This window comes from Mangifera indica, chromosome 3, assembly GCF_011075055.1.
Source record: "Mangifera indica cultivar Alphonso chromosome 3, CATAS_Mindica_2.1, whole genome shotgun sequence".
In the NCBI taxonomy this organism is placed as follows: Eukaryota; Viridiplantae; Streptophyta; class Magnoliopsida; order Sapindales; family Anacardiaceae; genus Mangifera; species Mangifera indica.
This window is the reverse complement of record NC_058139.1, coordinates 19,955,227-19,982,292: the sequence shown is the minus strand read 5'-3', so window position 1 is coordinate 19,982,292 and position 27,066 is coordinate 19,955,227. Positions and strand designations below refer to the sequence as shown.

Here is a 27,066-nt window from a genome sequence, read left to right as displayed (position 1 = left end):
CTGGGCTGCATCATAGGCGCCAGTATGAAGCACAATCGCCATTGAAGAATTGGTCCTGTGACACAGGCCATCTTATGCAAAATCCAATCTTTCAGAATCAATAAACAAGGCAATTTTGACAAAACAAAGAAATGAAACACCGAAGTTATTCACAGTTTTTTTGGCATTTTTCTTTCCTCTTCACTTCTATTAGGTAATACTGGCTAATAACGCTCCTGACATTTCAATTTTTAGGCTAAGCAAGATTCATGATATTTACGTAATAATCACTATCAATACCCTCCATTGTTGTGTAATTCTAACGATCATCATTAATACCTCGAAGCAGTAGGTTAGTGATAGAGGAATGAAATTTTAAATATGAGAATAAAAGTTTAAATTCTTTCGATGATATTTCAAAATTAAATTTTTTACTTAATTAGTGTCAGAGTAACTGTTTGACTCAAATAAGTTTTACGTACAAAAAAAATCCCTGTCAAACCTCTTCTATGTGAAACAAATAGTTCAAGACTTAAAAAATTTTTTATGGCAGTAATTCAATTTGAAATTGAAACAAAGATGATGAATTAATGAATGAATGAAGATAACCAGTTTCATTGGTCTTCGTTCTTTTTTACTTCCGTTGCAAATAATGTATTAAGAAGAAGAAGAATTTTCTATTTTAAAAATTCGAATAAATCAGTAATCAAAATCTGAATTTGACTATTTGAATTATAATTTTTAAAATTTAAATTCAAATATCAAATTTTTCAGAATTATTTATGTCTAGATAATTTGATGTTTACAATTTTAACTCTTAAAGCTCGAATTATTCTATTAATTATTAAAATATAATTATCTACTTCAAGAAAATAATATATCATTAATGATTAAAGAAGTTAATAATTAATGAATAATAAATTATTTTCACATGTTTTTCAAGAAATAATCAATTATTCTTAATTTTAAATTATTTAATCAATTGAAAAACCTCAGTCATCTCCAACATAATCGGTATATCATAATATTATAAACTAATAATTGTGGACCCAATTTGAATTTCTATTCATGAATATTGTTATTGTGAGGAAACTATTAACTTTTCAATAAAATTATGCGTTCACATTTTTTATATATTATTAGAATACATAAATTATATATAATTATGCGATAAGAGTATTTTAAATTAATGACTAAAGTAATACCCAATTACGTAATGACGTATCATCAGTATACATAAATTATGTATCAAAAATATATATACATATCATTGCTTTTAATTTTTTACTCAAAGCCATGGAATCCACATTATGAATAACACTCTCATCATTTTTGAGTCATGTTCTAATATACAACATGAAAACTTGCATTCAATGAGATGTCATCCTTTGATATATCTAAATCACAAGTGAATAAACATGGAGGCAATTATTCACTCTAAACTAAGATAATCACATGAAGGATTGTTGAAATGAATTGGTTTAATCAAATAAAATTATTAATTAATCAATTACATTTTTAGTTTTGGTCTACAAAATTCACGTAGAGTTTTTAAAACTGCTTACAAGTCTATTTAAAATTATATAATCATATAAAAAAATATTATTCAAATTCTCAATTAATTACTCAAATTAGGTGCACGTAATTTTGTTGTATCTTTAATCAACATGTGGGGAGTCTTTAAGATTGTCAACCGGTCCTTTTGAACAGCTAAAATATCTAACCAACCTGCAATTCAAGAAAACTGATTTCAGGAATTCTGCAACCTCATTATTGTAGATTAACTCCACAGGAATAAAATCCATCCAATTTATTTATAAGAATAATGTTATATATACACATTTTTTAGTATATAATTAGATATATAAATTTTATATTATCTTATAATTGAATGTTACTTTATATTTAATTTAAAATTATTTAGTTATATAATAATACATTATCTATATTCTGAATTGTGTATTTAAAAATTTGTACACATAATTTCATCATATTTATAGGCTTTAATGAGCTAGCTTCCTTAACAATTATAATGATCTCATACACTGCCGAACAGAATGTAATTGTGGAAAAAAACAGGCTTTAATGAGCTAGCTTCCTTAACAATTATAATGATCTCATACACTGCCGAACAGAATGTAATTGTGGAAAAAAACACAGGCACCTTCTGAAGCGATTACAGTAAAAGCTGCAGGTTGACCCCTGCTTCCAAATCGAAAGTGACTTCACAGCTTAAAATGTTCAAGTGCAGAGGTTCCGTTAAATCCTTCTGGCCTTGGATGGACATATTTCACTTTTAAATAATCATTTTCAGTTGTTTCCCTGTAAACTGGGGGATTCTCTTCTGAAAGCAGCTCTTTTATCGGACCGTACAATTTAGAATCCTTCCCTTGTGCTCTGAAGACACTTACCGCTGAGATTCTTGGGCCTACATCTTTCGCCAAAACCCTGTGGTATGCACTTTTGAACTTGTCATTGGATATTAGCTGTAGGAACACACAAGATAAGCAAAACCAATCACGCCTTAGTATAAATTAATTATGTTTAATTAATGCTAAGTTTGTTGACTTACCTGTAACATATCTCCGATGTTGACAATTAGAGCTCCAGGAATTGGGTCAACATCTACCCATTGATCCTGATAGAGGACTTGAAGGCCACCCGTTTGGTCTTGCAGAACAACGGTGATGAAGGCACTGTCAGTATGCTTGCTAAGCCCCAAAGTCAACTCTGGTTCCGGGCATGCTGGGTAGTAATGACCCACAAAAGTTAGTCCTCCTGCACAACCCATTTCATTCAAGTGGCTGGATTTCAGACCAAGAGCTTCCGAGATTAATCCAAACACAGTCACCCCGAACTTCCATATTTCATCACTATACTCCTTCATTACATCTCTGTAAGTTGGTAAAATATATATCCAGGAGAAAATTAAGTTTCAAATTCAGAGGAACAAAATAGTCCATTATTGGTGTTGTTGCATACCTGCAAACTTCAGGCAAGTCATCAAGATTAGGTGGGCGAGGAGCTATAACACAATATAATGAATCTCTCCAATTAGCTACCCGTACTCTATATAAATCAAAATTGCTGCGATAGATCGCTGTTCTTCTTTCATCACGAGAATAAAATTCTTTCTTTACGTCGCTATCTTGCTCATGAAACCTCCGTATGCCATCGATCATATCCTCCAATATGTTTAATGGAATCCCATGATTGACCACCTGCAAGAATCCCCACTTCTCACAAGCATTTCCAACTTTTCTGATTATCTCGCAGCGTAGACTCGGATCTTTGTCAATACCCTGAAAATCTATGGTAGGAATAGTAAATTGTAATCTCCTGAAATAGATTTTTCAGTGGACTCATGTTGCTCATCAATGAAAATCCGTGGAACTTTTGAAGCTCCAGAATCCACAATTCCTTTTACACCCGTTTTTGATTCAATAAAAGCCTTTAATTCACTTATTCGGTCATATGTAGAATCCCCTTCTGCCAGAAATTTGCCTGAGCTCGCCATTTTCTTTCTTATGCAAAAGGAAGTTGTATACTAGTCTTAAGCTGTGCTATAATAAAAGTTTTCAATGAACAAAATACAATATAATATTCAAGAAAAATTAACGAGAAAGCATGCTTGACGTTTACACTATCTTCAATCAACATGTCGGAGTCTTTAAAATTGCTTACATGTCCATTTCTACAATTAAAACTTTTAACCATCTGCAAATCAAGAAAATTTACTTTTATAGCGAGCTAGCCTCGTTAATCCTTATCCACAAGAAGAGAAGTCTTTTTATCTGGGCCTGAGCACATTTTCATTTTGTCATAAATAACAAGATAATATACGTTTTATTTTAAAAGGTAGGAACACAAAATCTGTTGTTATATCTGCAGAGAATTTGCAGTCTTTGACTAGAGGAATAACTATTAAAAATTTTAATAAACAAACAAATATTTTGTAAAAATCTTTTCTAATTAATTTATAAATATGTTATTTACACTTACAGGGTATTTACTAAATATACCTATAAAAGCAATTGAACGAGAAAGATTACGAAGTTGCTCCCAAAACGAGGTCTACATGGAACACAAAGGAGAAAAGAGATTAAAACCACGCTCAAAGGATACTGGAACTTTGAGGATGATATGTGTGATTTGTATGAAATTCACGGGAAGGAAGTGAAATTTATACATGCGGATAGGTTTTTTTTTATGTGCATATGCGCCGGCTTCTTTCTTGTTTATGCGCATATGCGCCGGCCTCTTTCTTCCATGAAGTTTCTTCCGTGAAAAGAATATACGCATAATGTGCGCCAGCCCTTTTTCTACCATGGCTCCTTCTTCCGTTTGAATATGTCCTCATTATTTTTATGTGAGACACTTTGTGTGTATATATACACTTGCTGGGTGCCACCCATGTGAGTTTTATTTTATCATATATATATATATATTTTAATTATGAATCGAGGTTGGATTTATCCAATTGGATAAATTCAATCAAACATTGTATTTTCTCCATACAATCTTAACAATTTAGGATTATTTCAATTTAGTCTATAAGTGTCATAAAATATACTTTCGGGTGTAAAGACTTTTCTAAGACTTGAAATCCTCAATTTAGAATCCAGATGACATCAGACTAAAAAAATCTGATACTTTCAAAGTTCAATCAACTTCTTTTTATATGTGACTTATAAATTCTTTATTAAGTTAGTAGTGACTAGATTCATATCGAATTCTTGATCCAGCATCTATCTGAACACAGACCAAAATTGGCTTTTAGCAAAACATCATAACCACTCAATTAGTGGAGTGTCAGTACATGACTTCTAACCTGTCAGTGATACGATTACTTATATAATTTGATATTTTCGTCATATGATATTTCTTCAAAGTTGAAGTATAGATAAAGTTTCTCTCTCGAGGATTATTGAGTTACAAAAACTAACTTTTGTCAGTCATGAAAAAAAAATCAAATTGAGCATCAACTCAATTCTACTATTGCCATAGGTTTAATTGATTGTTGCCACTTGTGGAGGGGCCTAACTAAGATATTAGCCTAAGTGATAAATCCTCCATTGATCCATCATAACCTAAGTACAGATTTTGATATGACAAATCACCATCTTTTTGAGAATGCTTTGATCGGATTATATTATGCTGGTGTCAAACCATGTTGATCTTTTGCACAAGAAAGTCCAATGATCTTAAGTCTAATGATTACATGTACTTTTTTCACTAAGAGGATATATTCTATAAACATTGGAGCAACCATCATATGAAATCCTCTTAGTGGGTCGGTCTGGTAAACATATCTTCAACATGCATTTATGTATTATACCAAGTTGTTAATAAATAACTTTAACCTGTGTGAACTATCATCCTCTTTTGATGAGGTCATTCAACACTATGAATAACTTTATCATTATTACCCATGAGTTTTTCATGGTAATATCAAAATTTACGAACGTTTAAAAAAAACAACTACTTATTGTGCTTACAGGGTTCTCACGATCAAGTATCGAACACTGATCCCCTCATCACAATTCAACTATTTTAAAAATATTTATCTGAACATATATTAATATACTCTATGGACAAAGAATACCACAAAAATTATAAATATAATCTTTATTAATAAACTTTTGTCGTTATGGGGATTGGCTTTAAGGCACCAACCCCAATAATATCCAGATCTAATTTTTTTTTCTAGTTTCAAAAACATATATTCAAGTTCAGCAATTCAACATCATCATCCATGAGTGCCAATTCTTCTTTTGCCAAACATGTTTTCTTTATTGCCTCATTAGATTTCAAATGCAATCATAATTGTTAATCAACTATTTTTAAACAAGATCATTGACTTCAAATTTGGTTGTCTCGAGACTGCAATAAAAAGTTTTGGATATGCTTGCCAAATGATATTTTACAACCAATGCCATTCATTGATCTCAACTCTATGGTGCTTTTAATTGCATGCATCAAAAACTAATTCAATCAATTAATGGTTTTTTATTTGAGATGACTACTTCATGGGGCTAACTATCTTTATCTAAGCCAAAATGACATGATGTTCATGATGTAGTGCTTTATGCAAAAGAATGAGATGAGTATAGAGTTTATCATTGTATTGTGGTCTTGAATGATGAATTTGAATCAATCAAATCATTTTTGCTACGTAGGGATACTTTTTTCGATCTTGACACAATGCTATAGAATTATGTGTTGAGGAGACTCGATTAGGTACCGTAAAGTCTCGACAATCTTTACTATCCATTGATATTATTTTGGCTACTCTTGCCTCCTCTTCATTGCCGCATAAAGTGACTTGTCGATATTCTCACAAACTTGGTCATGTCATCTTTGAATGTTTTAAGTTGTAATCCAAGTACGGTGTGGGACGATAAAGTCAATCCAAGTGTAAATCTGGTAAGGATTTTGTTTATAACACACTTTTTGCTACCATAAATGTTTGTTTTCTAGTCTTTACATTAGATGAGCTTCTTAGTCAAGTAGACCTCGATACTTTGAAACAAGCTATAACACAATCGATCACTTGTACCTCCACTTCTTCTGTTTTATTTGTCATTCCAAGTAAATCCTTTTCTTGGTACTTTAACTTTACATGCTACAATCATACGACTACTGATTTTTACATGTTTACATCTAAAAAGGTTATGTCTAATTCTCTTATTATTCATACTCTTGAGAATTATTGTCTATCTAATACATTTCTTTTTCCTAAATTCTTAGTAAATCTTGGGCAATTATGTGATCTTAAACTTGATATACATTTTTCTCATCATGGTTATTATATGCAGATCCGTGGATGAGATAAATCTTTAGGAGCAGGCATAAAGTTGATAGTCTATTCGAACTAATGTTTCTTTAACTACCTTCCCAAATTACATTATTCATCCCATTCTGTCAAAGTGTGTTGTCTTTGTGTCTTTTTCTACTTGTCATTCTTGTCTTGATCATGCTTCCTCTTCTTATTTGAAGTATTTATGTTCTAGTGGTTATTTAAGAAATGTTATGATGGTTTTGATTGTGTATCTTGTGAACTTGGCAAATATTATTTTTTATCCTTTAACAATAATAGCTTTATTTCTTTTACTAATTTTGTAATTTTCATTGATAATTATTCTCATTTCACTTGGATAAATTATATGAAAAATCACTCTCATTTACCATAGGTTTATGTGACCTTTGCTGCTTATTGAACTAATAATGTCATTGAGTACACAAATGTTAAACTTTTTAACCTTCTTTCCCAACATGTACAAGTGTTCATCGATCTTATCCTAGTATCTCTCAACAAATCAGCCATGCAGAATATAAAAATTGATATTTATCTCATGCCCTGAACAATTTGGGGGAGAAGTAGCTCTCATTATTATCTACACAATCAATTATATTCTTGTTATAGTAACTGATAACCAAAGTTCCAATAAACGTTTATATGGTAAACTCCCTAATTACAATACTTTTTGAGTCTTTAGATTTGTTTGTTTTGTTTTTCTACATCCATATGAGCGGTCTAAACTAAAAAATAGTATATTCTCAGTATATTCTAACATGTGGAATCCCTGGTTGAATGTTGCTTGAGCTTGTGATCACCATTTGCTTTCTCATGCATATAGAAGTTGTATACTACTAATAAGCTGTAGTATAACAAAATTTTTCAATGAGCCAAAAACAATAATAATATACAAATCTAAACAAGAAGGCATACAACACAATTGTTTGATTCCTTTGATGTTTACACTATCTTTAATCAACATGTAGGTGTTAGAAATTTTCTGATGTAGGCTAACAATAATTATATTTTTGGTTTAATAAAATCAGATAATTGAATAGTTCAATGTCAGGTTACAGATGAGCTTAAGTGATCAATAAAGATAAACTTAATATATTTCAAGTGTATGATCTGGGTGGATAATATAAATGTAGATCTTGCGGTTTATTGAATCTTGATGGGGGGTCAATTAACCTACTATTTATAAACACCTTTTCTGTGCTATGATACCCATTCTTGAGTTGATCCCATGCCTCTTTCGACTTTGTTGCTATTGAAATTCGAAGGAAAATTGCATCATCTATAACTTGTCGAATAAAAAAGAGAGCCTTGACGTCTTTCTTCTAAACATCTCTTAAAGTGTTAGCTGCCACACCTTCTTCAGAATAACCTCTCTCTACAAATTCCTACAGATCTTGGGAAATGAAAAGAGTCTTCATCTTTATACTCTAGACCTCACAGTTGGTGCCTTAAAAAACTGGAATTGCAAGTTGAGAAATACTCAAACCATTTGAATTGTTTGCCAATGTTCAGAGACCTGAACCTTGCTTTGAAACCAGATGTTAACTGAGACAGAGGTTTGAAACAAAGTGATTGAAGAAATAACTCTAAGAGGAATTTACTCATATAACTGAAAGACACCCTAGAGTAGGAAACTTGTATGCATTTTTTGTTCATTTAAGAAACTCTTAAATATAAAAACTCAACAAATAGCAAATGTTTAGGAATCATTATCTCATGACTAACTGATATCAATAACAAACCATAAAAATAAGACTTTTTAATGATAACTCTTGACTGACCCAAATACCATGTGTACGACATGATATAGACTGATATATGGAAAAATAAAACAAAATAACAAGACTTATACCAGATTTTTGCTTTAATCACTTACAGATCTATCATAGCAATTTTGATTTATATAGAGCATCGATAATTTGCAGGTATGAAATAACACCAATATTGGATTATTTTGTTCTTCTATAGAGGGCTAGGAAGCACAATGCATTTCTGCATTTCTGAAATGCCCTGAAATTGGTACACAACTTTTTGGGGGCGTTTTAGAAATATAAATAAATTCTTAAGGCATTTTAGGAAAATAACTTATTTTTTAATCGATTTCCGTTTTACTCTCCTTCCACAATGTCAAACCTTAACTCTGATTTTGTCTCATCTCCTTTCCAGCATATGAAGCTTCTCTTCTGTTTGGCATGTTAACACTTATTTTCTCTCCATCACCAGCTTCTCCAATTGTGAACGAATGCCCAAAAAATCGGCTTTTTGAAGTTTGATAGACATTGTTTTATAGAAAAAACTTTCAGTGTTTCCCTTTTCGCGTTTGCATGTTTCTATGTTTCTGTATCTATGCTACATAGGTACTGGAGCTTTAGCCTGATATATATTTGAACAACTTGCAGAGATATACTGATCGAGTACTGTGATGAAATCTGGAAGGTCGGGGGGACTGTGTTTGGATTAATATCGGAAGCTCTTGGTCTGAAATCCAACCACCTGAATGAAATGGGTTGCACCGGAGGACTAAATTTTGTGGGTCATTACTACCCAGCATGCCCAGAACCAGAACTGACTTTGGGCCTTAGCAAGCATACTGACAGTGGCTTCATCACAGTTGTTTTGCAAGACCAAACGAGTGGCCTGCAAGTCCTCCATCAGGATCAATGGGTAGATGTTAACCCAATCCCTGGAGCTCTATTTTTCAACATCGGAGATATGTTACAGGCAAGTCAACCGACTTACCATTAATTAAACATAATTTATTTACACGAAGGCCTGATTGGTTTTGTCTTCTCTGTTCCTACAGCTGAGAGCCAATGACAAGTTCAAAAGTGTACACCACATGGATTTGGCGAAAAATGTAGGCCCAAGAATCACGGTGGCATGTGTCTTCAGAGCACAAGGGAGGGATTCTAAATTGTACGGTCCAATAAAAGAGCTGCTTTCCAAAGAGAATCCCCCCGTTTACGGGGAAACAATTGAAAATGATTATTTAAAAGTCAAACATGTCCATCCAAAGCCAGAAGGATTTGAAGGAACCTCTGCACTTGAACGTTTTAAGCGCTAAAGTCACTTTCGATTTGGAAGCAAGGGGTCAACCTTCAGCTTCTGATGTTATAGCTTCATAAGGTGCCCGTGTTTTGGTTCCGCAACTCCGTTGTGGGGTGAGTGAACATGATGTATGATGAATAATCCCCTCATTGAGTTCGAATCTCTTGAAATTTCCTGAGACAAATTCTAATTCATTGTCGGATCTAATTTGCTTAACCCATTTTCCGAATTCGATTTTCATTAGTTTGACAACATGATCGAATTCTAGCTGAAGGAAAGTGTCATAGTCTTCAATGTGAAAAATCAACTTGCAAAAGTAATTCTGCCGCGCATACCCTTCTCAAGTGATCTTGAATGAACTGATAGAGAACCCTTTTAGACTACACGATCCAATCACCATCTTTCTAGCAAGGTCCTGAATCAAACATTCATTTTGTAGAAAGAGAACAGAACAATTCAGATCTTATGTCAGTTTGCTTATTGATATCAGATTGCAATTAAATTCAGGCAAACGTAATGCACGTTTTAAAGAAATAAAGTCATTTAATTTGACATCTCCAATAATTGTTGCTTTTGCCTTTTCTCCATTAGGCAAAGATATATTGATTGGTTTGGAAAGTTTGGTAGTTTCCCTCAGTATTATTGCATCTGAGATGATGTGGTCAGATATCTAAGGGTCAAGATATGGTTTTAACATAACCAATACAGTTGATGTTGGTCTAATTTTCCCTTGCCTAGATTGCCAACAACGGGTTATATTTCTCGTGCAAAGCCAGCTTGTGCAGTATTTGGTTGAGCAACATCCACGGCTGCAATGTGTGCTGAGTGCTTGGTCTTTCTCTTTCCTTGCCAATTTGAACAATATTTCAAAGCAATTTTCTTTGATGTCAGACGAAGACAAAAGTCTAAGATGAAGTCTGAGACTCTGTCTCTGATGAGGGAGGGAAGAAGGAGGAGAGCCAAGGGAGAAGAAGGAGGGAAGGTCAGCCGACAGCCATGAAGAAATCAGTCGTCAGAGAGAAAACCTTAGGAGAGAATTTGCCACTTTTCAAACTTGGGATAGGGGTTAAATGTTAGCTTTCAAATTGAGGGGGGGGAGGGGGGAAATGTAATCAAACTTTAGTTTTTTAACTTTTTTTTTGGTTAAATAACGATTTTGGATGAGTATTTAAGTTTTTGAAAGTTAGAGGGTGAGACTTCGGGTATTCACTATACCTCAAATCGGAAGAAGTCTTTTGGCTTTTTAATAATTAATAGAATAATTCAAATAGTTAAAACTGTGAACATCAAATTATCTAGACATAAATGATAATAAAAAAGTTGATATTAAAATTTAAGTTTTGAAAATTTATAAAACTCAATTTTCGAATACCTTCCTGGAGCTCTGATTGTCAAACATTTGAGATATGTTACTGGCAAGTCTTAGCATTATTTGCGAAACTCCATTACAGTAACCATTACTTTATATTTCATTCATGATATTAAAATCTCTCAATTTCTTTCACACAAGCTCAAATACATGGTTGTCTGATATAGAAAATGGAATCAAGGAAATTCGATTCATCCAAAGCAAGTCATGTTTATATCTCATGCGTCTAGTGATAGCACTATGGTGCCTTCATGTGCATCTATGAAGAGGAAAGCAATACAAATTGAAGCACCTCAACTAGGTGCAAGTGGTGCAGTAGAACATGTTGAGATTAATATTGCATTTGACAAAATTTTTTGTGCTTTGCATGATGAAGTTGAAGTACATGAGCTATTTTCTCCTAGCCAATCAAAATATCTTCATTATTTTATGTATTCCCTCTAAGTTCGATTAATATAAAAATAAATTTATAAATCATATTTGAATTAGAAATTCTTAATTATCTTATTTGAATGTAATTTCTTTTTCAATTCCAATAAATATAAAACACCATCGAGAGAGGGAGAAAAGACAAAAAAAGGGTACAACAGTACATTGTATCTTGTATACATTCTTTTTAGGATATACTTTATAATATCAACTAATACCTACAATGTGGATGTAAGTTTTTTTATCATTAGACTAAATTACTTTGAAAATCTTGTGTCTCATTTTCTTTTTTCATTCATATATTCGTATATATTGTAGTAGAAACCAAAATCTTATAAGATCTTAATTGCTATTATCATCGTCTGACTTGTATAAGACTATGAATTGCATACTTTAATTGGTTCAGGAGATCTCATCAACATTCTTAAACCAATGTTTTGACACATATATCCTTATTAGGCATAACATAGATTATATATATTTTTAATGATTTAACCTGTTTTAAATTATCCAACTTGTAAAAGGTAAAACAAAGAATTTAAAATTGAAGATAGTTATCTTATCATATTTTGTTATGATATTTCAACTTTTATTATAAAACACTTAAGACAATACTAAGATAAAAAATATATATAATGTTTTGTCAAAAGCAGTATTGTCAAAATTGGATCGGATCATCGGTTTACCCAATTTAATCATAAATAAGTTATTAATTCAATCTGATTTTTATGCGATTGTTAACCAAATGTTAATCTGGACAAACTTAGTAAAAACCTGTGAACCAAAAAAAGAAAAAGCAGTAAACCAGTTTAACTAGGTTCACACTGTATACAATTTAACTAAATATATAAATTTTAAAAAATTAAAAGTTTAAAGTTTAAACCTAAATTAAAAGAATCCAAAATTCTACCATTCTCTAACTCAACCCTAGATAAACTCTTCTGTCTTCTCGCCTCTTAATCTGAAATTGCAAAGCTCAACACCAACCAACCCTATTCTTACTGTGAGGCTCGTCAATCATGTCCATCCAAAGCCAGAAGGACTTAAAGGAACCTCTGCACTTGAACATTTTAAGCTGTGAAGTCACCTTCGATTTGGAAGCGGTGGGTCAACCCGCAGCTTGAAGCTTCTCTTGTTATTGCGGCAAAAAGTCTTATTTAAGAAGTTATAAATCTATAATATACTTGTTCTGAAATTATAAGTAAAGGTCCTACAAAGAGTTTAGAGATTCTTTAAGAAGTTAGAATTTTATATATGAAATATGGAATGTTGAAAGAAGTAGCATTTTATTGTTATAAAAATACGGATTTTGTCTAGTTCTTCCAAGTATTAAGAAACATTAAAAAAGCCTTTTATCTATAATGGGTGAATGAAAAACAATGTATATTTTATTAACCCCAAGAAGTACACACTGCTTGATATAGAACTAATCAGTAGCATTAAGAGGGCTACCTTCTAGATCAAATGCAACCAATTTGTGGCTTTTGAGACAAGGTCATATTAGCCATAACAATATACAAAGGCTCACGAAAGATAGACCTCTAAGTTTCTTAGAATTAAATCTTTTACCACCAACGTGAATCTTGTTTGCACGGGAAATGACAAAAAAAAAAAAAAAAAAACCCTTTTATGATCAAGGGGTCTTTGGAAGGATAACTAGATTTGGTGCGTAATGATGCTTATGGTCTCATGAATGTCAAGACACAAGCTGGTTATAAGTATTCTATCACTTTCATTGGCATTTACTTTGGATTTGTTAAATTTGTATACCTAATATGTCATAAAAGCGAAACCTTGGATAAGTTTCGAGTAGAATTGGAAAACCAATTGGGTAGATATCTATAAAATCACTTCGATCGTTAAGATATAGGTAGTGAATACCTATCTGATGTATTTTCAGAGAATTTGGTGGACCATAGGGTAATGTTCTAGTTGACTGCAACAAAAACTCTACAACAGAATAATGTAACAAAAAGAAGGAATGAAACCGTGGTGGAAATGACAGAATTCATAATGAGTTATTAAACCTTTTTAGGGATATGCTCTCACAATAATATATTATATCATGAATGATGTCCCATCTAATCAGTTTTTAAGACTTTATATGAATTATGGGAGGGCAACAAACCACCTCTAAATCACATAAGGATTTGGGGGTCCTACTCCCGTGCTTAACAAGGAAGTTGATCCACATACGAAATTATACTTGCTTGTGGTATATCCTAAAGGGACTATAGGGGGGATATTTCTACAATCCAAAGGATGAAAAGGTCTTGATTTCCACTAATGCAACCTTTCTTGAGTATATTTACATGGATGACTTTAAACCTCGAAGTAAAGTGGTGCTCGAGAGGAAATGTCAATCGAAGGAATCAGTTAACTTAATCCAGAAATTGTAAAGAATTTAATAATTTCTGGATTAAGTTGAGGAAATGATTTCTTGAGTAAACTGATTTCTGAAGCTCTGTGGCTTCACCTCAATTACCCGAACGACATGGGTTGTGCAGAGACCATCTTCGTACCCTGCCATTACTATCCGGCCTGCCCTGAACCCGAATTGGCGATGGGCACAGCCGCACATGCTGACTGTGGCTTTCTCACTGTGCTTCTACATAACCAAATCGGTGGCCTTCAAGTCCTCTATGAAAATCAATGGATGGACGTTGCCCCAACTCCCGAAGCTCTTGTCGCGAACATAGGAGATTTAGTTCAGATTAAGTCCATCTCATTATGTATGAACTAGGTTGGCTAAAAAATGAAAGGAAAAAGTTATTAATTTTAAGTTTTTTTTTTTAATCATAATATGATAAAATAATTATCTTTTGACATTAGCATACTTAACTTTAATTCAACTGAAATTTCAATTAATTTAAGTAAATTAGATGCTAATCTACTTAAAAAAATGAAATTTTCAAGACATTATAATTTATCTAATTGGATATAATTAAATTAAAAACCTTATTATCTATCTAATTTACTTGAAATATAATAATTAAAATTGAGTTTCAGTGCCACTCTAAATCAATGGAATTGGGCAATTGGGTTTTATAGAGTCCAAATCGAATGGTTCAATTGGTTTTAGTATTCGTATTGGAACATAATCAGCTCTTCTACCAGTGTCCATAACATTTAGGGTGTGTAAAAATCAGAGTGGAAGTGGAAACATTCAGAATCAGCTTCAATCAAATTGATTTCGGTTTGGGTTTTGAAGTAGTGGAATCATCGTTGTGTGGGTAGGTTGTTCCATCACTTTAAGGAATTGAAACTGACCTGAGAATTAATCGGATCCAAAACCAAAACCAAACCAAAACCGGTTAATAATATTAATATTAATCAAGGTGTTTTTTTGCTGCCTTTTCTGATTCCTCCACTGTCGACTTTCATTTCCTATGTCACATCCTCAAGGTGCTTTTTTCAAATTATATTAATATTAATATTAATCATAGTGGATCTTAGGCTCCATTACTTTCTATTTAAAGTGTTACGGAAGTGGCCGGTTAATAATATTAATTAGGCCAAACGACTATTTCCCACCCAAGGTTTAGCGTTTTCTCAAATGTCCCCCTTTTAACTATGAAAACACCAAACACCCACCCATGACCGGTTAGATTTAATAAAACCCTAACGGTGGTAAGGGTAAAATCGTCATTTTCGCTATAATATTAAAAATAAACTAAAATAGAAATAATTTTGCCCCCCTAAACTTTAAAAACTAACATTTTTCCCTAGCCTAAGTTTTAAAAAACTGCAGTTTCACCCTAGGGTTTGGTTTTGAAATCTCCGGCGACCTCTTCGGCTCCGTTGCCGACGGCCTCTCCCTCCTGAAGCAACCTCTCCTTTTGGCGATCTCTTTCCTCCCATTTGGAGGTCCGATCGGCGCCCGGAGACGCCGTGGGAGACGAAGAATTCGTCTCTGGGTGCCGATCGGACCTCCGAATGGGAGGAAAGAGATCGCCGGAAGGAGAGGTTGCTTCGGGAGGGAGAGGCCGTCGGCAACGGAGCCGGAGAGGTCGTCGGAGATTTCAAAACCAAACCCTAGGGTGAAACTGCGGTTTTTTAAAACTTAGGCTGGGGAAAAATGTTAGTTTTTAAAGTTTAGGGGGGCAAAAAGAAATAAAATTTTTAGGCGTTAGGGTTCTGTTAAATCTAACCGGTCATGGGTGGGTGTTTAGTGTTTCCATAGTTAAAGGGGGGACATTTGAGAAAACGCTAAACCTTGGGTGGGAAATAGTCGTTTGGCCTATTAATTAATCGGATCCACTGTGTCACCTTGAGGATGTCGTCAATGGAGACATTACTAATATTAAAAAACAATGGCGCAATATGATTAAAATTAATCATATTAACAATATTAATTCTCAGGCTCCATTACTCTTATAGTGGATCCGATTAATAATATTAATATTAATATTTTTTACAGTTTAAACGACATCCTCAAGTTGTTTTTTTATTTTTTCAAATTATATTAAAAAAATTCTATAATCATAGTGGATCTTAGGCTCCATTATTAGATCTGCAATGCCAATACCATAGTTCATCTTGTGCAAAATTATAAATTGTGTACATTAGTTAATAATGAAAATTTTCATTAAAATGCCCAAAATTCTTGTTGTTAACGGAGACAAGTTAAGGGATCATTTGTTTATTGATTTTTTCAGTTTACTTGAAAATTGTATGAAAGATGCAATGAGTCCTATAATTTGAGATTTTTTGGTCACTCAAATTTCATGTGCATTAGATGGAAGTAGTTCATGACATTGCAAAAGGTGAAAAGTGCTCTCTCTTTTTTATTTTTAAATTAAATTTCGTGTGAAACATATTTGTATATGAAAAATCTTTGGTTTTGTTATGGGATTATGCATTGTGATGGATTAAATTTGATTTCAAGATATTTTGATGGTTCAATCCATGCCATTTTCGAGGTTTTATTTTTTTCCTTTCTCATAAATTTCTACTATTCTGTGAACGATGTTAGAAAGAAACCAGAACCAACTAAATAGGTTACGAGTAAAAACTTGTCCTCATAGGTTTCTAATTAGAACCTATCCTCACTAAATTTTGTTCTTAAATCTTAGGAATCATTTAGATCCAGTTTTGAGTCTAATTCTCATTTTCTTAACATGGTTATTTATATTAGGGTTGTTTCTTTTATGTATTCACATTTATTTAGAATTTCATTAAAAGGATGTGATCAGTAGACACAAGTAGAGAGATCCCTGATATTATATTTTGCTCTTAAACTTGGATTATTTCCGTTGCATGATTCATGGGATTCCACACAAATACACACCAACTGCAATTTTCATATATGGAGGTTACGGTTGTCTCTCCTTAATTAGGAACCAGTTTGGACAATTTTACTATTTATCTTCTGCCAATAAAAATGGATTATTTCCATGTACTATATAATTCCACCTAAGTATTTTTGTTTTTTGTTTTTTTTTTTATGTTTTTCTGATTTCTGCAGCTCATTACCAACGACAACTCAAGGGCCCAAGAATCTCATTAGCAAGTATTTTCAGAACAAGTTCTTTGCCGGAGTATAACTGGAGGCTGTATGGTCCAATTAAGGAGTTGGTATAGGAAGAAAACCCACCACTCTATCGCCAAATTACCATAACAGAAATGATCGCTCAGTTTCGCTCAAAAAGAACCGCAGGAGTGTCTGCATTGGCACCTTTTATACTCTGATGTCTGCCGTCGTTACTTGTGGCTTCTTGGAGCTGGAGTTGCACCTTCTTACTTCTTAAAATAAGGCCAACTATATTTGGGGTTGTTAGGAACTCAAGTTTGAAGATGTCTTTGCTTATGTCGATGCTTGTGTGGTTTGAGAATAAGCCCGTGCTTATGCTGGATTTGTGGATGCTAGAAACCTGTGTTTGAGGATATCTGTCTTGGATTGATGAAAAATTCTCTGGTTATTCTCAATTCAATAAAATAATCATAAAGGATTTGCGTATGAATGAATTTTTTTGAGAACCTTGTTTGTAAGTTGGAAATAAGGGCTAAAATTGCATGTCTTTCTGTAGTTAGCTGAATAGACTTGAGTTTTGAACGCCAGTCTTCTGTATTAAGAAGTTTAATAATCTTGACGCATAAAGGAAAATCAAATTCCTTCTTGAAAATGTTGTTGGTTTTCGACAGCAACACCTGACTAGTCCCTATTTTATGCTTATATTACAATGAAATGAATTTAAACACTCTTGAATTATCTCATTTTCTGGATTTTGTCATTTAAATTTATCACAAATGTTTCTAATGCTTCTTACAAAAAGATTCAGGTTATTTCAAACAATAAGTTTTGAAGTGTTGTCAGGGTTGCTTGAGGTACAAACAATCATGTCCTTTGTGTGTCAAAAACTGCTAATTCAGAGGATACAAGGATTTTTTTTTAATCTTTAATAGTTTTAAAGATAAAACTTTCTCTTATGCATTAACACCTAACCCATTTTTCAACCGATATGGAATAACCCAAAAATCTTCCCTCACATCACGTCATCGGTTTGACAACTCTCACAACCATTCATTCAAAAGAGTAACGAGCTTTATTTGAATATTCAGGTTAACTGATCATTACTGTTTCTAAAAGATGAAACTTTTCTTCACCCTTATATATTAATACTTATTCTTTTTCCCAATCGATGTGAGACAACCTAACAATCTCTCTTTCCCTCACACATTGAACCATTAGTTTAATACATTTTACAACCAGCCATTTGGAGGAGCAATGTGTTACTGGTTAGTCGACCTTCATATTAACTAGCTACTCCTGTGGACTCTTGGGGTGATTGTTGTAACCGGCTTTTTCACCACTGGTAGCTACAATTGGGCATCTCTCACCCCAAAAGCTAGCTCAACGGTGAAGTTTTTCTCCATGCTTATACACTAGCTGCTATCCCTTATCCCAACCAATAAATGTCAACCCAACAAGTTACAAAATATTTACCAAAGCTAATTTATTAACTGTTGTGCTTTCAGCGAGTAGATACAATAGAAGTAAAATGAAAAATGATTTTTTATTTTTAATTGAGCAAGTATGGTTGTTTTTCCTTTCAACATGTATGAAATTGTTTTGCAGAGACAGTTCAGTGGCGTAGATAGAAAATGTTTCCAGGCTAAGGAAAACTCTATTTGAACTGTTATCGATGGCTTTAGTGCTGAAACCTGAACATTTAAAAGAGATGGGGTGCACTGAAGGATTTAGCATCGCTTGCCACTACTGTGCATCGTGCCCCAAGGCAGAGCTTACCTTGGGAGCTACTAAACACTCTGATCCTTCTATCCTGACCAAATCGTTGGTCTTCAAGTCTTCCATGAAAATCAGTGGGTCGATGTTGAAGCCATCGCTGGAGGTTTGGTGGTAAATATAGGGAACTTTCTCCAGGTTATATCGAACAAAAACTTTAGAAGTGTTGACCACAGAGTCGTCGGCAATGGATTTGTTCCGAAGATTTTTGTAGCATGCTTTTTCACTGGACATGCTACTGGAACCCTAAAGCTCTAAGGACCAATTAAAGAATTGACATCAGAAGAAAATCCACCTGTTTACAGGGATTTTCTTATTTCTGAATATTTGAACTCATATTTTGCTGGGGCAGTTGGTGATAAGTCATTGCTTTATCAGTTCAAGCTGTGAAGATGGAGAACACTTGAATAAAGTTTGCAACTTTTATACAAACAATTAAATGTATTGAGGACTGCTATTCTCAAGTGTTTCAAAGCAGAGTTAAATATTTCAACAATTTGTGAGTTTTTAATTCCTTCTTGCAGCAGCCCTTTTGTTAACAACAGGAGCATCGGGTACTCTTGATCTTGGTTCGTCTTGATGCTTCCAAATACAAATTAAGATTTGATATCCTTCCTGCAACTATCTTCTATCAGAAAACACATTCAATTCATTTTATCTTCTCCATAAGACGCAGAAAAGTGAAAGTTTTGGTTGAGACAACACATCTACTTGTCAGTTAATCTTAACTTGGAACCAATAGAGGTACATATGGCTTAAAAAGGCACTTGCAATGAATCACATCGTAAAACATATGTCATATATAATAGAATATTGAAGTAGTTTTTGCCGGGATATAGTTACACGCATTAGTGGGTCAAGGTAGGCCCAAGGCCTGTGCATAGTTGAGGGCTTTCAAGCCGGGCCAACTTGGGAAAATCATTTTCAAATGATATACAATTTTTTTCTATTACTAATTGCCCTGTTTAATTAAAAAAAAAATTTTATTTTATCGGTGGTATCGTAATAGACTTGTTTTCTCTAATTGTGTCTTCTTGAGTTTCTGATACTTGAGCCAAAACAACTATTTTTCATATGCTCAATCACTAAGAAGAACTAAATAACTCGCATGAGTGGTCATCTAACATTGTCTCTCACACTTTTTCTATAGATGCTATTACCACTATTTTGTTAATGTCTATTAATAACTTAGTTTCTATTTTGCTTTTAAAATTTTGTTAATTATTAATTTTTTTAAAAATATTTTGATAATAAAAACATTTAATATGTTATAAATGAAACATGTATTTAAATGATTGGAACAACTTTACTTTTGTAGAATCAATTAATCAAAAAGGAGTGTAATGTAAACACTATAACAAAGACTGTCCATGGTCTTTATTACAGTGTTTATATTATACAAATTCTTGATCAATTAAGTTTACAAAAGCTAAGTTGTCTCAATCACTTGCACATTTTATCTATTTAGAGCTTATTAAGTTTTTTTATTGTTTATGTAAAAAAAGGTTTTTTCAGTATGAAATTAAAGAAAAATAATAATTAATAAAATTATGAAAACCAAAAAGAAATTTTGTTGTTAGCAAATATTAAGGGAATTGTGGTAGTAATAAGTATAACAAAAATTACAAGTAATATTGTCTGAAAGTCAAATGTATGAGTTAATCGATTCTTCCTGTTGACAGAACGTATGAAGGAAAACCAAACTCGTTGAAGAAACGAAAGCAGAGAAGAATAATTCGGACGGCTTCTCGTCAAAGATCGCCGACGAGGAGAAGACGGAGAGACAAGGAGACGAGAAGACGACTTCTCCTTGCTTCCGTTTCTTCGGCTATCTTCGACGAGAAGACGAGGAGACGGATGGCCTACAGCCTCTCCCGAGCATTCTAGTGTCATTCTCCTGATGATCGACCAGAAGCTGTCGTTTGCTGTTGTTCATTATTGGTGGACTCGGGTTGGTTGGCTGACTAGTGGTGATAGCATTCTACTTTTTCTGTTTCAATGGTCTAAAAATCTTAAAAGATTGTTACTGTTCATGTTGCGATGGAGAGAGCGGTGACTTTATTGTCTCAGGTGATGGCAAAATTCCTTTAAAAAAATAGTTATTTTTTAAATTTTAAGTAAAAAAAATTTATTTTTAAATTTAGAGAAAAAATTATGAATTTTTATTTTTTAAATATTTTTAGTTAAATAATAATTTATTTTTAATTATAACAATAAATTTTAATAAAAAATATATATTTAAATTTTCAAAAATTAACTGCATAAATCCGGATTTGCATTAAACCAGGGGTGGAAATAAGTTTTGGCCTAATTATAATTAGAATCTGGTTTCGGTTGTGCTTCCGTGTCATGCCAATGACTCATTGACCAATAGACTGCCCAATTGAATGTTAAGTATGGAAGGGAAGCAAGTGAAAGAGGAGATCTAAATTTAATTATTTAAATGCAAGTGAATGGTAGATATTAAGGCAATTATAACATATTTTAAACATTGATTATTAATTAATTCACTGCATTTAAAAAATCAAAGTTTTTGTTTGTAGGTTTGTTGGCATAGCAGGTGGGAGTCGTTGAAAAATCGCGCCATTAATTAAAGTAATAAACAGGCGATGTTATCTCGGTCCTTGTTGGCTACGGAGCTCAACTTTGTCTTCTTTCTTTGTTCAAAGAATCCGCCGATAATAAAATTTCCCCATGCATGTCACAGGCACATGGGAACGTAGGGATACAATGTATACTACTAATTAATTGTTGGGCTCTCATTTCTATGACTTTTTATTACAAAAGTCCATTAACTGACCATTATGTCTGGGTCAAAGGACTAGTTTTCACTCAATGTTTAGTTTATTAATAAAATCTTATTTATTAATTTTGGGTATTATCGAAAAAATCTTTCAGTAATATTTAAAATTAGGGTTTTATTTTTTTTATTTGTTATAGTTATCCATTATCTTTTAGAAAATTGTAATTACATTTGCACAACTGCATTCTTTCTTTCCAACCATTTATTTTGACACTTTAATATTCATCTTGTTGACACACTCTCTCTTATCGGTAATATTTCTGATGTGTTTATTAAGGTTTTCTGGCCAGTGAATCACACGTCTATGAAACACACTTTGTCACGATCCACCAAACTGAAAATTACCTACCACATAACTACTTGACTCTCTTTGTGAGATTGTTCTTGAGAAGAGCCCTTTTTGGCACAATAGGTTGCCAAATTTGTGATTTGATTTTTACAATTATTGATTAAAAAAATTTGTTATAAAATGAGAGTGAAAATGGTGATGGATGTGAAGGTTGAGCAGCTAAAGAGAGTCTTACTTAACCATTATAAAAGTGTCTTTAAACCCGGCCAGATTTTGCCCATAAATTCCATCTCTAATTCCTCACATTGCTACGTGCTTAGCTAACACATTTCATTCAAGCTTACATGAATAATAACATCACTATTATGTAATTATGTTCAGCTTCCATTTGTCGGTATTGGGTTAATTCATTTTGTTTCTGAGTTATGTTTCGTTTGTGAGTAATATTTATCACTTACCAAGGGTTTAGTTTGAGTGACTATCACCGCTTGGAGCCGCCGAGGGAGGGCGATGATATTTGGCTGTGTGGTGGATCTGTCAAGTCACCCAACTAAAAGGGTCATTCTGTGAGAGCGTGACAATAACATCACGGGAGCATGAGTGCTCAAAATTTATTCAATGTTTTAGAACATCAAAGAATTTATTGAATGAATTGTTGGAGTGCAAACCATTAATCAATTCGCTTAATGGTCTTCCGTGCTTCTAAATCTCATAGAGGTTTGTCTCAACTTGTTTAAGCAGTACTCGTTCTCAATAAAAAAAACCATAATATACACATCAAAAATATCACCAGGGAGGGTGAGAGTGTTGACAAGATGAAAATTACTATGTAAATAAATCATTGAGAATAACAATTGCTAAAAATAGATAACACAGTTGTGGGGTTATAACTATAATTTTCTGAAAGATAATGAGATGATTATAATGAGTAAAAAAGTAAAACTCTAATAGTGAAGGGAAAATGTAAGTTTTCAAAACTAAGTTAAGAGAAATTATCAATTTTCAAAATTAGGATGAAAAAATTAAATAAAATTTTAATTTTTTAATATTACTAGTTAAATAATATTTATAACCTTAACTAATCGATTTTGCTAATGGTAACAGTTGATAATAGTTATTTAAAATTTTCAAAATTAATAGGTAAAATTTTGTGAATGGTTTAAACACTGAGTGGGTCAAAGTCTTTTGGCGTTATATTTTGTTCAGTTTCAAGGGTGATTATATACACCACAAATAGATATTTTTTCACAACGAACCCTAAGATAAAATTTTAAAGAGTTAATATTGAATAAAAATAAAATATAACTGTTACAAAAGATGCAAAGAAATTAAAGAATAATTATTGTAAAAATATAAAATCTATGAATTTTAAGTTTTTTATGACATTTTATTTTTTTGGCATAAACTTATCAATGAGCTGGCTGAAAGAGATATTAAACTAAATTATTACTAAAATATAATATGAACTAGAGAAATCACTATATCATAAGAAAAAATATATTATTAAATATTATTATAGCACATTATTAAATATTATAATGAGACATAAACTTAAATAATTACGTTATCTATCCTTGAGCCAAAGATGGCAATGACTTAGATAACATTGTGTTGGGTTGAACCATATCGGAGTAAGCAGTATTAGATCATTTCATAAGATTTGGATAGTGTTAGTTATGGATAAAACTATATTTATGATTTGGTTTATAAAATAATATATTGCTGGAAATGATAATCTTATGAGATATGTTGGTGGAAACTTAAGAATAATTTGCATTGACACAAGAGTTAATTTTAAAGGATGTCCAAATATAACAAACTATGATAATCATACTGCACACATTGAAATGAAACTCATCAGTGCCAACTACGGTCTGTTGCCTCACGAATCAGGTTGTCCAAATATTTATCCTTAGGAAGGACAAGTTGGGATAGTGGAGAATCCAGAATGCAATGGTAAAAGGGTGGCTGATAAATTCCGTGGACTCGTCGCTGATTGGAAATACATTACCCAAGCGTGTCTTCTAAGTTGATGAAGACATATGGGACACAATTCTCGGTATTTGCCCATAAAGTAATACGAGTGTGACATAATTCTGAATAATCAAAAAACTTTACTAGACTTTTCTCTATTAATAGCATGTGATAAATATTCCAATAATAGACTTGTCACTATTAATAACATGTGATAAATAGCAAACAATTTAAATCTCTTTTAAATTATTTGTTCATTACTTGACTTTGGAAGATAAAGTGAAGTAACAAACAATGTCGGTATAAATCTGAACGATTGTCAATAAACTTCACCATTATTATCTTCCTTCTTATCATTTTTCTTGTACCAGCGAACCAGAATATGGACATTTCAAATGCCAGTAAAGCATCAGATTATGACAGAGCCGAAGAGCTTAAGAGCTTTGATGCCACAAAAGCTGGAGTTAAAGGATTAGTAGACTCTGGGATTGTGAAAATTCCCAGGATATTCATTCGACCAGCGGATGAACTAGCGCAGGAGGAGTTGACCAGTCATCAACACAACTTTCAAGTACCAGTCGTAGATCTTGATGGCATCAAAGACGACAGGCTCAAGGAGATTGTTGATGAGGTCCGGGTTGCATCCGAGACATGGGGATTCTTTCAAGTTGTGAATCATGGGATCCCCTTAACTGTGTTAGAAGAAGTGCTTCATGGGGCACGAAAATTCCATGAACAAGACCTTGAGGTGAAGAAAGAGTTATATTCTCGTGATCCAAAGAGAGACATCAGATTCTTCAGCAATCCAGACCTGTATCAATCTCCAACTGCTAATTGGAGGGATACTTTGGCTATTTCTACTTTAGCTTCGAACCAATTTGATCCAAGTAAGATACCAGAAGTCTGCAGGTATATCTTCTATTTCCAAACGAATTTTAATACAACAAATTGTTGACTGCACTATAATCCGGTAAGGAAAGAAGACAGAAAAAATCAGAGGATACAAGGGTTTTATTTGTTTATTTTTTTTTTTTTGAGTGAGTATTTTTTGGCATCACATCTTAGAAAAACTCTATTTCAACAGCCATATAACTGATGCATATTATTATAACTTCTATTTTAATCATTTATGACACCTATCCAGTTTCCTAAACTATATGTGTCAACCCACCAAGTTAGAAGATGTTTATTAAAGTTAATTTATTAATTGTTCTGCTTTTAGCGAGTAGATATAATAGAAGTAAAATGAAAAATGTTTTTTTTTTAAAAAATTGAGCAAGTATGGTTTTTTTCATGTACGAAATTGTTTTGCAGAGACGGTTCAATGGCGTATATAAAAAATGTTTCAAAGCTGGGGAACTCTCTATTTGAACTGTTATCGATGGCTTTAGCGCTGAAACCTGAACATTTAAAAGAGATGGGATGCACTGAAGGATTTAATATATCTTGCCACTACTATGCATCGTGCCCCCAGCCAGATCTCACCTTGGGAGCTACCAAACACACTGATCCTTCATTCTTTACTATAGTTTTGCAAGACCAAATCGGTGGTCTTCAAGTCTTCCATGAAAATCAGTGGGTTAATGTTGAACCCATTGCTGGAAGCTTGGTGGTAAATATAGGGGACTTTCTCCAGGTTATATCGAACAACAAGTTTAAAAGTGTTGACCACAGAGTCGTCGTCAGTGGATTTGTTCCGAGGATTTCTGTAGCATGCTTTTTTACTGGACATGCTACTGGAACACCAAAGCTCTATGGACCAATTAAAGATTTAACATCAGATGAAAATCCACCTGTTTACAGGGAATTTCTTATTTCTGAATATTTGAACTCATTTTTTGCTAAGGCACTTGGTGATAAGTCTGTGCTTTATCAATTCAAGCTGTGAAGAGGGAGAATACTTGAATAAAGTTTGCAAATCTTGTACGAATTATTAATAGGATCATATTTGAATAAAGTTTGCAACTTTAATACAAACAATTAATATATTGAGGACTGCTATTCTCAAGTGTTTCCAAATAAAGCTAAATATTTCAACAATTTGTGAGTCCTTAATTTCTTCCTGCAGTAGCCCTTTTGTTAACAGGAGTACTGGGTACTCTTGATCATGGTTCTTCTTGATGCTTCCAAATACAAATTAAGATTTGACATCCTTCTTGCAACAATCTTCTATCAGAAACATATTAAATTCATTTTATCTTTTCAATAACGTACAGGAAAGAGAAAGTTTTGGTTGAGACAATACATCTACTGGTCAGTTAATCTTCGCTTGGAACCAATGGAGGTGCATATGGCTTAAAAAAACACTTGCAATAATGGTATCAAATACATTTACTTGCTCCCATCATTACAACATAATCATTCAATTGTTTCGTTATATACTTTTAAAGGGATTGGCCCAGATATATTAAATATATTTATTAAATAACATTCAGCAAAAAAGATTTCATTTTTAATCTAGTAGTATTTCTACTTGGTTACAATCTCAAAACTTAAATTTGATTTCCATTTTTGTAAATATGAATACAAAAGTAAGATTTTTCAGATAATCAATTAATTACAACAATAAAATAATACTAATAGTCCAATAGCTAGCGTAATGGTTACTATTGATACAAAGTACAATCTAATAACATATAGCACTTATTATTAATTATTGAAATGGGAAGCCCTTACGAATGCGATGTCAGTGAACTGCAAGCTTTCTGATGACTACAAAGCTGGAGTAAAGGGACTTGTAGATGCTGGGATATTCATGACTTCTGCATTAAGAATATTGTAACAACCATATATTAACTAAAAGGGAGAAACAAAACATGGTTCATAACTCCACACATTGCCGTTGCATTCTTGATGGGAGAATGCCTATTTAAGGTTTCAAAAAGGGTCCTCGGGTGAGCTTTTTCTGAAAAAACACATACACCATTTTATGTGAAAAAGAAATCACCTAAAAGACGAAAGCTTACAAACAATTTTCAGAGGATTAGTATGCATCAAATTGTCAAGCAATGGTCAGAGGTTAGTATTTAATATTCCGCAAATTTTAGTTTTAGTTTCTATCTTGCATATTCAATATATATATGTTTAGATAGAGACCATATACATGTCTTAC

General features: G+C 32.8%; 1 protein-coding gene and 1 pseudogene across 1 annotated transcript; one reads left to right on the top strand and one right to left on the bottom strand.

Annotated features, from left to right (window-relative positions):
- Positions 1-2,204: 2,204 nt before the first annotated feature.
- The window catches only part of LOC123211620, a 36,561-nt pseudogene continuing 11,699 nt past the window's right edge, over positions 2,205-27,066 (bottom strand).
- On the top strand, positions 24,322-25,994 carry LOC123210895 (1-aminocyclopropane-1-carboxylate oxidase homolog 1-like). The gene is made up of 2 exons (XM_044629388.1): positions 24,322-24,863; positions 25,269-25,994. The coding sequence occupies exons 1-2, from the start codon at positions 24,337-24,339 to the stop codon at positions 25,840-25,842; spliced, it is 1,101 nt and encodes a 366-aa protein (XP_044485323.1). The 5' UTR covers positions 24,322-24,336; the 3' UTR covers positions 25,843-25,994.